Source organism: Acomys minous, assembly GCF_964271855.1.
Source record: "Acomys minous genome assembly, chromosome: 16".
Classification (NCBI taxonomy): Eukaryota; Metazoa; Chordata; class Mammalia; order Rodentia; family Muridae; genus Acomys; species Acomys minous.
The window spans coordinates 67,873,770-67,889,560 of record NC_140498.1 but is presented as its reverse complement, the minus strand read 5'-3'; the positions used below and the strand labels follow the sequence as shown (position 1 = coordinate 67,889,560).

The 15,791-nt window shown below is 48.0% G+C and overlaps 1 protein-coding gene and 1 long non-coding RNA gene across 2 annotated transcripts in view; both read left to right on the top strand.

Moving 5' to 3' along the window:
- The first annotated feature begins 1,382 nt into the window (after window positions 1-1,382).
- SDK1 (sidekick cell adhesion molecule 1) overlaps window positions 1,383-15,791 on the top strand; it is a 955,689-nt gene continuing 941,280 nt past the window's right edge. Inside the window, exon 1 of the mRNA XM_084763891.1 lies at window positions 1,383-1,965. Coding sequence (XP_084620017.1) covers window positions 1,722-1,965 — 244 coding nt within the window. The 5' untranslated portion in view covers window positions 1,383-1,721. The remainder of the gene's footprint in view (window positions 1,966-15,791) is intronic.
- The window catches only part of LOC311587297, a 44,076-nt gene continuing 40,258 nt past the window's right edge, over window positions 11,974-15,791 (top strand). Inside the window, exon 1 of the long non-coding RNA XR_014775814.1 lies at window positions 11,974-12,266. This is a non-coding gene — a long non-coding RNA (uncharacterized lncRNA). The remainder of the gene's footprint in view (window positions 12,267-15,791) is intronic.

Here is a 15,791-nt window from a genome sequence, read left to right as displayed (position 1 = left end):
TCCGGGTGTCATGGCTAAGGGGTCATGTCTCTTCCCCCAGCAACCACTGGGCCATTCTCTGACACATTTGGAATGCATTTTTATCCTTTGCTTTTCCGTAGCGTGTGTAAGAAAGGGCAAAAGGCAAAGATTGGGTTCTGATACAGTCCCTAACCCACCATCCTATCTGCCATCATCCCTGGGCCTCCGCTCCCTCACTTTCCTTAACTGTTAAGGAACACAGATGTGTCTAGAGGCAGCTAAGTACCAGGGCGGCTCCGCGAACAGGACTTGGCTCTCAGTCACAAGTCTCAGGCCCCTGCCTAGGGCTTTATGTTCACAGGGATAATTAATACAACAGTACTTGTAAGTTGACACAAGGCACTTTCTAGGGAGCCATTGCCTCACTGGGCACACTCCTTGTCTCCTTGGCCTTCTAGTCATACATGACCTCACTCTAACACTCTCACAGGCTCTCCAGCAACTCTCAAAAAAAAAAAAAAAAAAAAACCTCGCAGGACTGGACTGTCACCTCCCAGTTCTCCCCTCCCACAAAAATCCCAGCCTCTAGGCTCCAGCGTGCTGAGTTCACCCCATAAACTCAGCTAATGGTTACCACATGCTGCCGAGGGTCCGCGCCCATCCCCATCTCTCCACCCCAGCAGGCTCCCCAGGCCCTGGGATGTCTGGTCCTTCCTCCAGATCCTCCCACAGCACAGCGGGAAGCGCCCTGTGCTGTGGCCCCGTTGGCCACGCATGACCTTGGACGCCTCTCCAAAACCATGTCTACTCCTCAGAATAGGCTGCGTGTTTGCGCCCCACGGTGCCTCCGGTTGCTGGGAATTGCAAACTCGATCGCGCGCCTTTCTCCTTTGCAGTGACAGCAACTTGGCTCGGAACCACCCCAGCATCAATCAGAGTCCCTGGCTGGAAGCAGGGAGGTTCCCGGGACGCGAGGAGGGAGGGGCGTGCCCACCAGTCCACCGCTCCGGGAACCCGCAGGGTCAGCCAAGCCTGTCGTGCAGGTGGTAGGGTGGGGTGGTCACCACACCCGGTGTCATCCCACCGACGGGCTGCGCTGCTCTGTTCAGCTCAGGGAACCCCGGGCAAAGGGGATCGGCGCGGCCCTTTGCAGAGCACGCCCGGCAGACGAGCCCGCCAGGGAAAGCGCGTGCCGAGACGGCGCGCCGGCTGCAATCCCAGCCGCGGATCCCTAGGGGGCGCAGCGGGCGCGGGAAGTCGCTCTGGGCCCCCGCACGAAATTGCAAGCGGGCGGGCGCGGCGAGTTTGAAAACAAGCGAGCGCCGTGGGGGCGGGTCCCGGGCGCGAGAGCCGCGGGGCTCGTCCAATCAGAGGCGGGCGGCGGGCGCGGGCGGCGCGTGCGGCCGGGCTGTGAATGGGGCGCGGCGGTCGCGGCGGCCGAGGCGAGAGCCGGCGCGCGGGCGGGCGCACTTTCTCCTCTGCGCCGGGCGGGGGCGGCGGCGGCGGCGGCGGCGGCAGAGGCGTTCTAGCTCAGCTCCCCTCAGAGAGCGCTGCGGGCCCGGCGCGCTGCGCGACTGCGAGGAGCTAGGGCGACGTGCCGGGCATTTTCCCCCTGCTCGCTGACAACTTCTCCACGGCCCGGCTCGCTCTTCCCCGGAGCCCGGACGCCGCCCCTCGGCGCTCGCCGCTGCCTCAGCGGGGTTGCGCGCTCCCGCCCGCCCTGCCCGTCCCGCGGCGCCCGGGGGTGGCGGCTCCGCGGCATGGCCCGCGCCCGGCCCTCGGTGGCGGGCGGCGGTGGCGCGGCGCCCCCTGAGCGCGCGGGGCCCGGGCGGCCGCGGAAGAACCGGACCGGTCACCGCTGCGACCCCGAGCGCCCCGGGCTGCGAGCGGCGCCCCAGACCCCCGAGCCGGGCGCGGGCCGGCGGGCGGCAAAGTTGAGGCCGGGCCGCGGGTGGTGGGCGCTGCTGTTGCTCCAGCTGCACTTGCTGCGGGCGCTGGCGCAAGGTAGGTGCGGGCCTGACCGGGCTGAGGTGACATCCCCCCCCTTCCCTGAGGTGGACTTTGCGGGTGTCTCCCAGGGTGGGCTTTAGGTGTGCGCAATCCCCCCCGTGGTGGACTCTGGACGCGCGCGCCGCCCGGGGTGACACCCCAGGGGTGGTGGACTTTATGGGCGCCACCTGGTCTAGATTATGAACGGACAGCATCTCTGAGGTGACTTTGCAAGTGGACACCTAAGGGCTGGGCTTCAGGGTGCACATCCCTGGGGTGACACCCCGGGGTGTGCCTTGTAGGTACCACCTGCGATAGGCTGTGTTGTGAGTGGACACCTCTGGCCTGAGTTTCAGGGCTGCACAGTTTTAGGGTCACACCTTTGGGGTATCCTGTCATATCAGTGGATATTCCTGAGGTGACTTTGCAGCTGGACACCTCTGGGCTGAGGATGAGGAGTATGCAATCTCGAGTGACACCCCAGGGGAGGATTTTATGGGCGCCACCTGGTCAATGTTATGAACGGACATCTCTGAGGTGACTTTGCAAGTGGACACCAAAGGGCTGGGCTTCAGGGGTGCACGATTTTGGGGTGACACCCTGTGGTGTACTTGTGGGCACCATCGGGGATGGGGTATGTTATGAGTGGATACCTTTGGACTGACTTTCAGGGCTGCCCTGTGTTGGAGTGACACCTTTGGGGTGAACTATATGTTATGGGTGGACCTCACTGAGGTGACTTTGCAGGTGGATACCTCAGGGCTGAGCTGTGGAGTTGTACAGTCTTGGGGTGACACTCCTGAGATGGACTCTTGGAATGGGCGGCCCCTGGGACGGCCGGTATTAGCTAGAATAGACGTCCGTGGGGTTGACTTTTAGAGATGGACACATCTGGGCTAGGCCTTGGAGGTGTGAAATCCCAGAGCGCACACCTCTGGGATGGACTGTTTGGGCACCCCCTAGATTATATGCGTACACATTCCCGGTGGACTTTAGGGTTGGCCCTCCTGGGGTGGGTCCTGCGGGCTGCGTTCAGCCTGGAGTGGGCTTTGGGTAGGTAATCTTTGGGGATGTGCTTTGGGGATGGACACTCCTGGAGTCGATGACCCTGATGCCGGCTCTGGGCGCTTACACTTTGCATGGAGTGACTCTACAGATGGGTGCTGCCGGGAATGTACATCTTTGGGGTGGGCTCTGGGGGGTGCGCGCCACCTGTGGTGGATCCCCCAGGGTAGACTTTGTGGGTGCGGCGTGGAGTGGCCTCGGGGTTGTGGGCGTCCCTCGGCGCAGCGCTGGGAACTTTGGGAGCATTTAGCGTCCGCTACCCTCTGAATCACCGGGTCAGGACTGGGAGGCAGCTAAGGGGTTAATGCGGTCTGCCTGTAATCCGCGCTGCCAGCGGAGCGCTGACACGGAGTAGCCAAGGAGCTGGAGAATGTGCTCTGTGTGTTGTGTGTTGCATTTTGTTTCTTTCTTTCTTTTCTTAAAAAAATTCTTTTTTTTTTTTTTATCGGAACCCTGTCAGAACCTTTAAAGTTGAGCCCCAAGCCGCCGTGGCTTCAAAGAACGCCCAGCGCGTCCTATTGCACTGATTAAACACGAGCTGATTCGTATCTGAGTCTGCACCGCAGAGTCTTGTTAACGATGAGTGACATCCGCGGTGGACTTCAAATATCAAGTGCCAGTCACCACCAGCCGCCCTTTCGTTCCCCCTCCCCAGGCCTGTCCCCTTCCCCCAGTCCCGATGCCTCACCCCAAGTGGGTGCCTTGTACTCCGTGGAGCAAAACTTTGAGAGCCCACAGCTCTGCCTCTCCAGGCTTTGTTTTTCTCCCTTGGTTGGCTTCTGTTTGGAACCCGGAGGTGCTTTCTAAAATAAGGAAAGGGGATCTGCCGATTCCAGGTGACCTTTTGCTAAAGGAGATGGAATCTCTCCCGAAAGAGCTTTCCCTCCTAAATCTGGATTTCCCCTGCTTAAACCTGAAGCTTGCCAGTGCCAGTCAGCTTCCTCTTGCCCAGGGAGGTTGCCAGTCTAAAAACATTAAAAGCAGACATAATCATGTTAACATGACTTTTGATGGAATCTTTGAAACAGATTAGTGAACCTGCTTTGCACTTGGTAGTTTAGAAAAATTAGCTTCCTAGTTCATTGCTTGTATCCCATAATCTTACTGTGGTAAGGCACTGGGTATTTGGAGATTGCAGGAAACAGGAATATTATACTTAAATTATGAATAGCTGCGTTCTCTGTTATATGTGTTGTTTGAAAAAAAAACCCAATGATTTAAATGTCGTATTTAAAAGTCTGACTTCAAAATTACAATGAGATAGCTTAACAAGTACCTAGTAACTTAGTATTCTTTTAAAAATTAATTAATTAATTTATATCCCAGATGGCAGCTTCCCCTCTCTCATCTCCTCCCAGTCCCTCCTGCCCCCTCCTTTCTCCCCCCATCCTTCTGCCCTCCCTTTCTCCTCAGAAAAGGGGAGGCCTCCCACCTTGGCTGCAGTAGGACTAGGAGTCTTCTATGGAGGCTAGACAAGGCAGCCCAGTTAGGGAAAAGGGATCCAAAGGCAGGCAACGGAGTCAGAGACAGCCCAGGCTCCAAGCCTATCTCATGCTATCTGAGGGGCAGCCCTCTTTCCTGTAGTTTGGATAAATGCCCCCTTGCATGTTTTCTATATGCAAACAAACCATTTCTTTAACCCCTCCACACCTAACATATTCAGTTCACACTTTGTGTGTGCGCGCACGCCACTTTTTAACCTAAGGTATGTTATCCAGAAGGAAAAGCGCTAACTGATTGGTGTAAAATGGGATCTCTAGGTTGTCAGAGAAGCCAAATTCAAGAGATGAAATCGAGATCACTTAGGATGACCTTCAGAGATGGAGTTCAGTTTCTCTTCCCAAAAATGAAGGTGACTGTCACTTGGCAGTTGACTGTCCATTTGAAGACTGGCATACCACGTTGAGTGGTGGGAAGGAACACTTAGAGTCCTTGTTTCAAAGCGTGTCAGCTGCACCTTGCAGGCCACTTAGAACATTGTCCTTTCTCAGTTGCAGTGTTAGTGAAAATCAAGCATTTTTATACATGTATGTACTAAGGCAACCAGTCATGCTTTTCAAGGGGAGGAAATCATTTATTCCTTCTCGCCAGTAAAGACACAGGTACCCGTTTTACATTTATATGGTGCAAGAAAGTATGCAGATCTTCCAGTGTAAAATTTCAAATGGGTTGTCACAAATTTTAAATCCATCGACAGGTTTCTGTTCTTTGTGCTATGTGAAATGTGTAATATATCCATCATTTTTTATATCATATTGAAAATTCATATTACAGAGGAGATGTCACCATTTGACAAAACCTCATGTATCTTGAAAATGAAAATTCTGGTGCCGCTGTCGAGATTTCTGATGGGATGATGGGTTGGTCAGTCATAGGCACAGGAATGCATTCTCTAGAATCTTATCAGATAAAAATGTAACATTTTTGCATGTAACAGTTACCACTAAGTTGAACCTGTCATAATCCCATATTGATACTGTGCTTCTATCTAAGGCTGTTCCTAATTCCTCTGTAGGCTTTTCCTCTTAAGATACTTCCTGTGGGTGCCTGTGGTCACGATTTCTAGCAGCAATGAGGGTAAGGTGATTACCAAGCGCTATAGATGTATGGCTGAAGTTACAAGCAGGACATACATTTCTGGCCATGATGTGAAGCACCAGGTTTGGATCTTGCAAGTGTAACCTCACTATGTCCTGCCATTTCTTCTCTATACGTGGAAGCGGAGATTCTCATCATACCGTGTGGTTAATTGTTTACAACTTGTCTGGATTCCTAAAAAGCCAAGTCGTTAGTTCTGGAAGGCAGGTGGCGATGCGTGTTTTCTTTACACGGTGCGCCAAGTGTGAATGGTTCAGAAAGAGGGCTTCTGAGGCAAGGGACGCATCATACGTACAGGGGTGTCCTGGGCTGGGGCTAGGGAGATAAAGCGCAAGCCAGGCAAACACGAAGAAGACGGGAGTTCAGATCCATAGAATCCACTTGAAAGTCCATTGTGTGAAGAGTAGGAGAGAGGCTGGCTGATCCCCTGGGGAGGCTTGGCCAATCAGGTGAGCAGAATTTCTGAGCTCTGGCTTCCATGAGATACCCTGTCCCAAAACATAAACTTCCAGTTATTTCCAGTCTCTCGGACCTGCTCTTCTCAGACACTGGTGTGTGTTAAGAATCAGGTGGGACATTTGAGGGTATGCTGGACTAGCTCGTTTCAGATGCGCCAGCAAGTTCTTTTCAGGCGACTCTGCTGTCATTTAAGAACCCCTGGCTACATTGCTTTGTCGTCGTCTCACTCCAGTTACCAACTGACTTTCTGGAAACCTCCCCAGCTCGGCGTTTCACAAACTTGGCTGCACACTAGACTCCTCTGGGAGCTGTGAAGGCAGGAGTGTCCTTCTGGGCTTCGTGGGTTTGAGGTTTGGCCTAAGCAGAAGGGTCTCGAGACTCCTCAGTCAGGTTTGGGAGCCACTGTTCTGCGTGACTCCATTCTCTCTTTAATCCTGTCCTCCAGCCTTCACATCTGGACCTGGAACTCGTGTTTCCTCACAGGTCCTGAGCCCGTTTTCTGTCCGGCCCCTCTAGTTTGCATTGTGTCCCTTGCAGATGAAACTGTTCAGCTCCCGACTTGAGCTACTCCTGGGATTGCATTAGAATCATGAGTGACATTTATTTGTGTGACAGGGATTCCTGTGGCCTGCACGAACTCGCTGTGTAGCCCAGGAGGGATGGCCTTGAGCTTCTGATCCTCTGGCTTCTACACCCTGAGTTCTGGGACTCTGTAACACCTGTGCTACCACACCCAGTTTACTGCTAGTGCAATGTAAAGAATAGAGTTGTCTAGGCGTCACCTCAGGGTCTCAGGGGAATACATTCAACAGGGTTCCATGTACTGGAGACATGGCGCAGCAGGTAAGAGCACACACATGGCAGCTGACAACCACCTGTAGCCCCAGTTCCAGGAGATCTGATGCCCCCTCCAGGCCTTGAAGGGCACTGCACACTGCACACAGGTTCATAGTCAAGAACCCTGCTTCTGTGGCCCCCCCCCCACTACATACATCTTTTTTAAAGGGTTCTGCATGTGAGATTCTCGCATTCTATTTTGTTTCTACCCTTGTGTTGCTAATCCCATCATCTCACTGAATTTGTTGGCCCTCTTACCCTGCTTTCCTGTGGTCCGAGCCACTTTCCTCACACCATTCCCCCGCTATGGGTAAGGTCTGCTCATTATCCTTTCTGCTGCCTGTTCGATGGGGAAATAACAACGCAGTGTTAATTGAGGTCGCTGCAAAGGCTGGCCTCCCTTTGAGCTCCTATTGGTTTTCATTAGTCCAGATGTGCTTTGTGTTTCCCCTCCTCTTACCCCTGGAACTGGGTACCAGCCCCTCAATTCTGTGGTTTTGAATTTCACCTGGAGCTTGGGTTCCAGACCACCTTGCTTCAGTAGAGGCCTGTATACAGTCAGTGTTCAGACACCGAGTTAAATCTTCCCAGACCACTGCGCATCTAACAGAGGACCACTAATCACCTGGTGGGGGTACACTGCTGCCACCTTCTATACAGTCTGCATGTAATACCCGCCCCCCACCCCCCACCATCTCTCCTCAATGCTCCCTTGTGAACCAAGTGCCAAGGATGTCTATTCTTCACAAGACACCCCCAAAACATTTGTGTGTGAGTGTGTTTGCACATGTACTACAGCACTAGTGTGGAGGGCAGAGGACAACTTGTGAGGATTGGTTCTGTCCTTTCAGCACGGAGGGTCCCAGGGATTGGCCTCAGGTTGCCTTGCCCACTGAGCCATCTCACAGGGCACACACAACAACCTTGAGGGAAGGTCGCACTTTGTTTCTCCTGATTTGCTCAAGGCTCCAGGAGGAGTTAGTGGGGAAGCCTGAAAGAAAAGCTTGATCTAGCATCAGTGAACATGGCTCAGGTCTCCCTGTAGCCTGAGCCTTTGGAAGGGGGAAAGAAAGTAGGAGGCAGTCTGATCCCTGGTATATAGCAAGGTGGTGGGTGAAACTCTAAACATTATATGGACTGACCTGTCCGTGACTTTCAGTGTACCTCACAGTCCTGGTCATGAGCCAATAAAAGTCATATTGGGGAGTTTAGAGGAGGACAGTGAAGAGAAATGTGCATACAGTCTTCTGTGTACCCAAACCCTGTCTTCTAATAAGGTACCAGTTGCCAGTGCGGGCCCACCCATCTTTCTTTTTACACTATAACTCGAGCTCCAGATGAGTGGGCAGTGTGCTGCCACCCCAAGGTGGACCACCAGGAGTAAACATGCCGTTTTTTGGAGAACATTTGGGAGATTCCTTTTTTCTACTTTAAAGTACACCAAATTTAAGGCTTACAGGGGTGGAGGCTGTGAGGCATGGATCTTTTGGCTACTGCTCTGCTGTAGCGCGCTTGTTCTCTAACAGACAACAGTTGAGCTCAGCTGCCTGCTGGGACTGTTGTCCTCAGCTGGGAAGGTCCTGTTTCCTAAGTACTGGCTTCAGACAAAGTGGAGGCTGAGAACAGAGGCCGGTGGCTAAGTGATACAAGCCTTGCAGTGAATGAAATTGTCTGTTTCCATTCTAGGAGTCCCTGGGTCTTTGTTGCCAATTAGGATTGGAGTTTTCCATTGTATGGTGCCTTTCTGCCTCTTTCCGACCTATTTAAGGGCTCTCAGAGGTCAGGCCACTAAAATTGGATCATGGAATGGACACAGGGCAAGGGGGGGGGCTTAGGATTTTCTAAGAAGAAAGCAGAATTGAGAGAGAGGACAGTCAAGTGAAGCAAGGGTGGTTCTGAAAACAGTTTGTAAGGTGCACTATAGACAGTCAAGGGACTACTTTAAAAAATGTTAATATGCATGTTGTTACTCGATTAAATACTCCTAGTAAGCAGCAGTGCATATAAGCATTCGCTTAGTTTCCTTCAATGTCAGCATTTATACAAGACATTAGAAATTCTCCCCAAGTTTTGCATCTCTTTTAATAAGAGTGTATAAATATTTTTAATCTTTGTTTGTTTGTTTTTGAGACAGGGTTTCTCTGTGTAGCCTTGGCTTTCTTGGACTCGATTTGTAGACCGGGCTGGCCTTGAACTCACAGAGATCCACCTGCCTCTGCCTCACTGAGTGCTGGGATTACAGGCTTGCGCCACCATGCCTAGCTAATATTTGTAATCTTAACACTGGAGGAGAATGTTGTTTTGTCAGTTAGACTGTTGTTTTCCCCCTCCTGCCATCCATAGGAGCACATGTAAATCATTGATGGCATGCTTTTCAGTGGATCCATGAAATGCAGAACTCTGTCCCTTGATAGATACCTTCCTCTTGAGACCTTCTGGAGAAATGATTAGTTTTATAGCTTCATTACATTAACACTATATTCTCTCCCTACTATGTAGAAGTAAAACAGCAGCAACAACAAAACAAAACAACAACAACAGCAACAGCCAAACAACTCAGGGGAACATTGCTATTCTTTCTAGGTGCAAAGTTTGGCCCCTTGACAGGCAGCTCTAAAGCCAGAGGCTGTGGAATCGGCTTGGCCCTGTGAGCATTGTGGGAATGAGAGTAATTTCTCTAAAGTTTTCCTAGAGACATGGCTGCGGCAGGTGGAAAAGGTGTTAGGCTAAGTGTCTGTAGTCCTGGCTTTTATCTCATTCTGTAACCTCCTAGCAGCGTGAACAAGTCTGTTAGCGTCTCCAGGGTCTGTTTTCTCACCTGTAAAAGGGGATGGTGGGGGTGGGGGTGAGCTAGTAGCAAGTAGGTGTTGAGAACCTGGTCTGCCCTGACTCTCTCCTCTTTGGTGTTGATATCTTTCTCTCTGTTTCCAGAGTCTCTGAGTGTGCCTGCTGTCGGGGGTGGGGGTTCTGGAACTCCATATGTCTTAGCTCTTAGGAACTGCTTCCTTTCATTTTACTATTGTCAGGATATATATATATATATATATATATATATATATATATATATATATATATATATATATATATATCTCGTGTTGAAGACAACTGGTGCAAAGTAATATTTCTCCTTAGGTGCTGCTGTCTAACATGTGATGGATTTACTACAGCTTGAAAATGGTTCATGCTCAAAATTTTAGGTTCTGTAAAACAAATTAGTGCTGTAATTTATCAGTGTACGCCTGAAGTTTGGAGAAATAAATATTCTTAAAATAGGAGACATTTATTTATCTAAATGGCTGGAAGAAGAAAGAGCATGACGAATCTGAATCTGGTGGCAATTAATGCAGTGAGAAATTTAAGCCGAGACGGAATAATGATGGCCATGAGGATGTTTAGATTTACTGGACAGTGACCATCAGTAATCTAAAAATTACTTAAAATCAGCTCTAGAGTAGTTTTTCACTTTTAACAGGATTAGCTGCCATTCCGTTGATCTATAGTGTCTGGAGAAGTTAATAGCTATCAATTAAGTAGTTCAAGTTCTTGACAACTGACTTGTCAGTCAAGTAAATTTATCAGTTGACTGATATATGGAAGTTAGTTTGCTGAACTTTTGTCAGGCCTATGGTTTTGACAATCTTTTTTTAAAAAGTAGTTGTGTGTGTGTGTGTGCGCGCGCGCTATGTGTGAATGCCATGTGTGTGCTGTGTGCCCTTGGAGTCCAGAAGAGGGCATTGCATTCCTTGGAGTTTGAAGTAGAGGTGGCTGTGAGCTTCCAGCCATGGGTGCTGAGAACTGAACTCTGTTCCTCTGGAAGAGCAACAAGTGCCCTTAATCTCTGATCTCTAGCCCCTTCTGCAATATATTTATTTTACTATTTTTACTTATTTTAACTATTATTACTATTGTGTGTGTGTGTGTGTGTGTGTGTGTGTGTGTGTGTGTTTATGTGCATGCATGTCCATATCAGCACCCCCGGGGGCATGTGTGGTGGCATGTTCATGCCCAGCATGCCTGTGTAGGGAGGTCAGAGAACAGCTCTCAGGAATGGGTTCTCTCTTCCTCCTATGGTTTCCAGGGGTCAATCTTAGGTTGTCAGCCTTGTATGTACAGTACATGCTTTTACCTGTTGAGCCATCTCACCAGCTGGATTCTGTGGGTTTAAAAACAATTGTTATTTTAAAATTGACAAGGCTGCTTTTAGATGATGGGCTGCAGCAAACTCTGGACATAATGATTCCGGAAAGAATGGTCCCCAGGCACAGTGTTGTGTTGCCTTCTCTCTCTCTTTCAGAACCTTCTCTGTACTCCCTACCTGATTCCTTACCATGACACGTTTGGAAGCTTAATTTTACAAAGAGGAATGGCCTTTTAAAAACAAAAATAATAAAAATAATAGTGACCAGAGAATGACTGAGCTCTGGGAGGAATATGGCTTTCTGAGGAGCTTCGGCACTTAGTTACCTCTGATAATAACTGGTAATGGTAATTTAGCTACTGAACCTGGGAATGTTTGTCAGGGTTGGGGTAGGAAGGGATTTTGTATGACGTAGGTATAATGGATCATACTAAGGGGAGAATGACCTTCTCTGGAGTTATTTTGTGTGTATTCATGGTTTTGTTGTGATAAAGGGCCTGTTTTCAAATTGAAGGGCAGTTGTAGCTTGGTTTCTCCAGGTGGTTAGCTGTGATGCAGGAGACACTGAGATTATTCCTGACTAAGCTCTTCTAGAATGTGCTGGAGGCGTTGAATTTATACATGAACCACCAGATGGCAACAGAAAAGGTGTTTATATAGGATGCAGTTGTTTCTACAGCTTTAGTTTTTATTTCTGTGGCACACCATCTCTCAGTATACTTATATATACATTTTTGCACTAAAGCCTCTGCGAATTGGTAATACTTGGCAATGTAAGATCACAATCAAGAAATTGAATAGTGGTACCATGTCACTAGAAAAAGATTTTATTTATTCTACAGGAGCACATGTATTAACCATCCCCAAAGGACCTGAGCTTCCAGGAACGCAACCTGATAGTTTGTTTTCCATCACTCTGTAGTCCCTGCCTCTGCTCCTTATTTCTATAGCTCTCAGTGTAAGCAGCAATAATTTGCAGCACATTAAACAGACAAACAAGCATGGCTTTTACCCTAAAGCATTTTCTGTAACACCTTTGAAAAGAGGTCATGAGCTTATAAACATTGAACATATTTGTGTATTTACTGGATGATGGTACTTTTGCTTTAAGTAGAATATGTTTTGTTTTTGCCTCACAGGCTTACCCCCACCCCCTACCACCACCAACCTCACCCTCCATTTAACTGTCATCTTGGCTCTTTTAGAGTCTTTTTCTTAGGTAAGTCTCTTGTGTGTAAACTAGAAATCCTACTTGAATTTCTTCAGGGGGAAAAAAACGATTTTATTAGAAGACTGGGAGGGAGTCACAATGTACAGGATGCCACCTGAACACTCAGATATGTCCAGGACTTAGCTTTGCGTCAGGAAGGAATGCTAGGATGCATGATGCTCTGGGTTTGAGTCATAGTAACACAAGATACAGCCACCCACCCACCTACCTGCACCCTCAGATAGCTCTTTCATCTGTCTGGTTCTTTCTGTGCCACTGTCATCTTGACTCATTGAAAAGTATTTTCTTTGCACAGCTGAAAGCCAGCTGTTGCCAGTCTTTGCAGTTTTAGTTTCAGATCCTCAAGTAGGGATTGGCTAAAAGCTTTGGTCCTGTGGCCAGGTTTTGGAAAATCATCAGAGCTTTGTGCATGCACGTGTGTGTGTGTGTGTGTGTGTGTGTGTGTGTGTGTGTGTGTGTGTGTTGTGTGCATGTGTGCATGCAAGTGCATGTGAGGCAGAGTCTTGCCATGTAGCTGAGGCTGGCCTAGGACTTGCAGTCTGTCTGCTTCAGCCTCCTAAGCGGGTTACCCACAAGCACTATTGTGCCAGGGCAAGGTTTGTATTTTGAATTATTATCTCAAGGGTAATATTGCAAAAGTGAGACTGGATGGAAGAAACTAGAATGATGCCTGTAGAAGCTGAGAAGTAGAGACGTAGGAAGTAGCCATTTGGGCCCAGAGGATGGAGATGCAAGTGTAGTTTAGGATTTAGGGGGCACAGAGAGCTGGATGGTACATTGGAGTATGAATGAGGAAGTGTCACAGGCCGCAGTTAGGTCTCTTTCTAGAATGATTAGTTGGTGAACGTGGTTGTTCCCGAGCTTGGACTCTTGTTTGGGCAGCATAGTTATGATCCAGGTTTTGACGCATTAGTGTAGGGTTCCTTGAAGCTTCCTAGCAGCTATTCAGAAACTGAGCTCTGAATCAGAGGAGGGGCCTAAGCTTCGGGGAAAGCTGCTTAGGAGGATGGCCTTGGCAGAAACAAAGACTGACTCAACTACTTGGTACCTGTGCTTTCTTGCGTCAGCTATTTAATCTTTGTGTGTGGTGTGTGTGTACGTCTGTGTTAGGGTTTTTGTTACTGTGACAAAACATGACCTGAAGCATCCAAGAGCATCAGCCCAGGGGTGGCATCATCCACAGTGGGCTGGGCCCTCCCACATCACTCACTAAGAGACTACTCATACACTTTCTACAGTCTGATCTTATGGAAGCGTTTTCTCACGTGAGGTTTCTCCCTCTCCAATGACTCTAGTTTCTGACAAGTTGACATAAAACTAGCCAGTACAATGTGTTTACTTGTGTACATGTTCGTGTGTGTATGCGTGTGTGTGCGCGTGCGCATGTGTGCACACGTGTACACATGAATGTAGAGGCGAGAAGTCAGTGTTGAGTGTCTTCTTCAATCACTTTCCACCTTCATTTTTTGAAATGGTCACTCACTGTATCAATTGGAGTGATTCATTTAGGCTGATTGACCAGAGGGCTGGATCCACTTCCCCTGAACAAGGATTATAAGTGCATACCACCTTGCTTGTGGTAAAAGGGGGTTCTGGGGGGAGGGCTGCAAACTCAGGCCCTAATGTTTGTGCAGGAAATGCTTTGGCAACTATGCCATCTCCAAGCCCTTAATCATCTTTAAACCTTGTTTTGTTGCCTTGAAGAATTGCTTATTAACTTTATCTATTTCATATAGATGTGTGAGGATCAGTTTATGATTACATATAAGGGATTATGATCTTACCTAGTATGTATCATTCAGCCAGTAAGTTATTGTTATTTACACTTCAGTAGACAGGAACCACACTTTATTCAACCCCTGCCCCCATAGGATTGGGGATTAATGAGTCACGGTAGTACAGAGTGGCAGTGTGAACAATTGAAATGACTAAAGAGCCATTATACTAATAGTAGCCGTGCTGTGGTTTACCAGATGAATTGTAAGGGGAAAGAGTGGTGGTGGGAACTGATGTTATAATATAGAAATGATAAAGAGTTGACAGTGTAATGGTACTTGCGTAGAACATCTGGAATAACATTACTGTGGAGATACAACTGATAAAGAGACCAAAAACTGGCTCCTGTTTTTTTGATTTGATGGGAAATGGTGACCAGTATTTCGTGGTTCTAACAGTAAAAATCAGATCATAGAAAGGATGTTCTGGGACCAAGTGGAGTCAGGTATGTTTTCTTAGCGTGGAAAATCTCCAAGAAAAACTGCTAGGCATTTGGAATACATAATGATGAGATGATCCTAACATGCCTTGGAAATATTTATTTTTTTCTAAGTTTGAAATCTGTCCTTGAGGCCAGGAAGAAAATATGAGTTGTTGTCATCTGGTTAAATGAGAAGTATTATCACAATTCTTTCATGCTACTTCAATTTTATATTTTGTGACTACCACAAACATTGCCACCAGAGCTGACTTAGAGAGCTCAAATCCCCACCCTGCTGTAAATACACAGAACTCATGGGCAAAATATAACAAAAGCAATCAAACACATTCTTAGCCTGAAAGGCCAGGATGTTCCCAGGTGCTAGAAATGAGAAGAAAACTTTGCACTAAAGCAGTACAGAAGAGTTGGAGGTCTGTAGTCTCAAACCTGAGACAGGACCCAAGGGCTTGGGGTAGTGAAGGTGATGGTTGTTTCCTACAAGAGGAAAGGTCTTGGCCTGAGGTTTGTATAATGTTGGAAAGTAGAGTTGAAGCCCTTGGCATTAAGTCTTCAAGGGACATGCTGTCTTCTGCAGGTTGTCACAGTCAGGAAAAATGAGACATCTTAAAACCTGAAACTCAGAATTTGAGTGTGTATGTGTCAAATCTAGCATTTAAAAAAATACAGTTAACTCTTACACCAAGAAATGAGCACAAAATGAACACAGTTGAGTCCACTAAAGTGAGAAACAGTATTGTAGAACAAATAAAATGCCATGACTCTTGTGAAAGAAGATCATGTTGAAGATGAAATTGCAGTACAGGCATGTCCCAGCCACACAAGGAAAGGGGTCACCATGAAGGAGAGCTGGCAGATGTTACAACTATAAGGCGATATTTCAGGAGGTAGGGATGGTAGGGCCCATGAAAGAGGTGATTGGAGATAAAAACAGACTCAGTGAAAGAACAGATTAGAAAGTGAACACACACATTGGGAAAGAACCAAGTAGGATTTCTATAAATGAAAATTGTGGTCATTACATTTTAAAAAGTAACCTCAATGGATAGGTTATACAGCCAAGTAGATATAATTGAAGAGAAAACTATTGATTTTTAAAGGAGATTTGAGGAAATTGGTGGGATGGCTGGCATACAGTACTGAGGGATAGCGAGGCAGAAAATGAGTGGTAAAGATTCATGAACTTTAGAATGGGAAAGTCCAATATAACCTCCCATGAGCTTCCAGAAAGAGAAAATTGAGGGGAGATACTACTAGAAGACATAATGGTCAGGATTTTAAAAATTATTATTATGTTG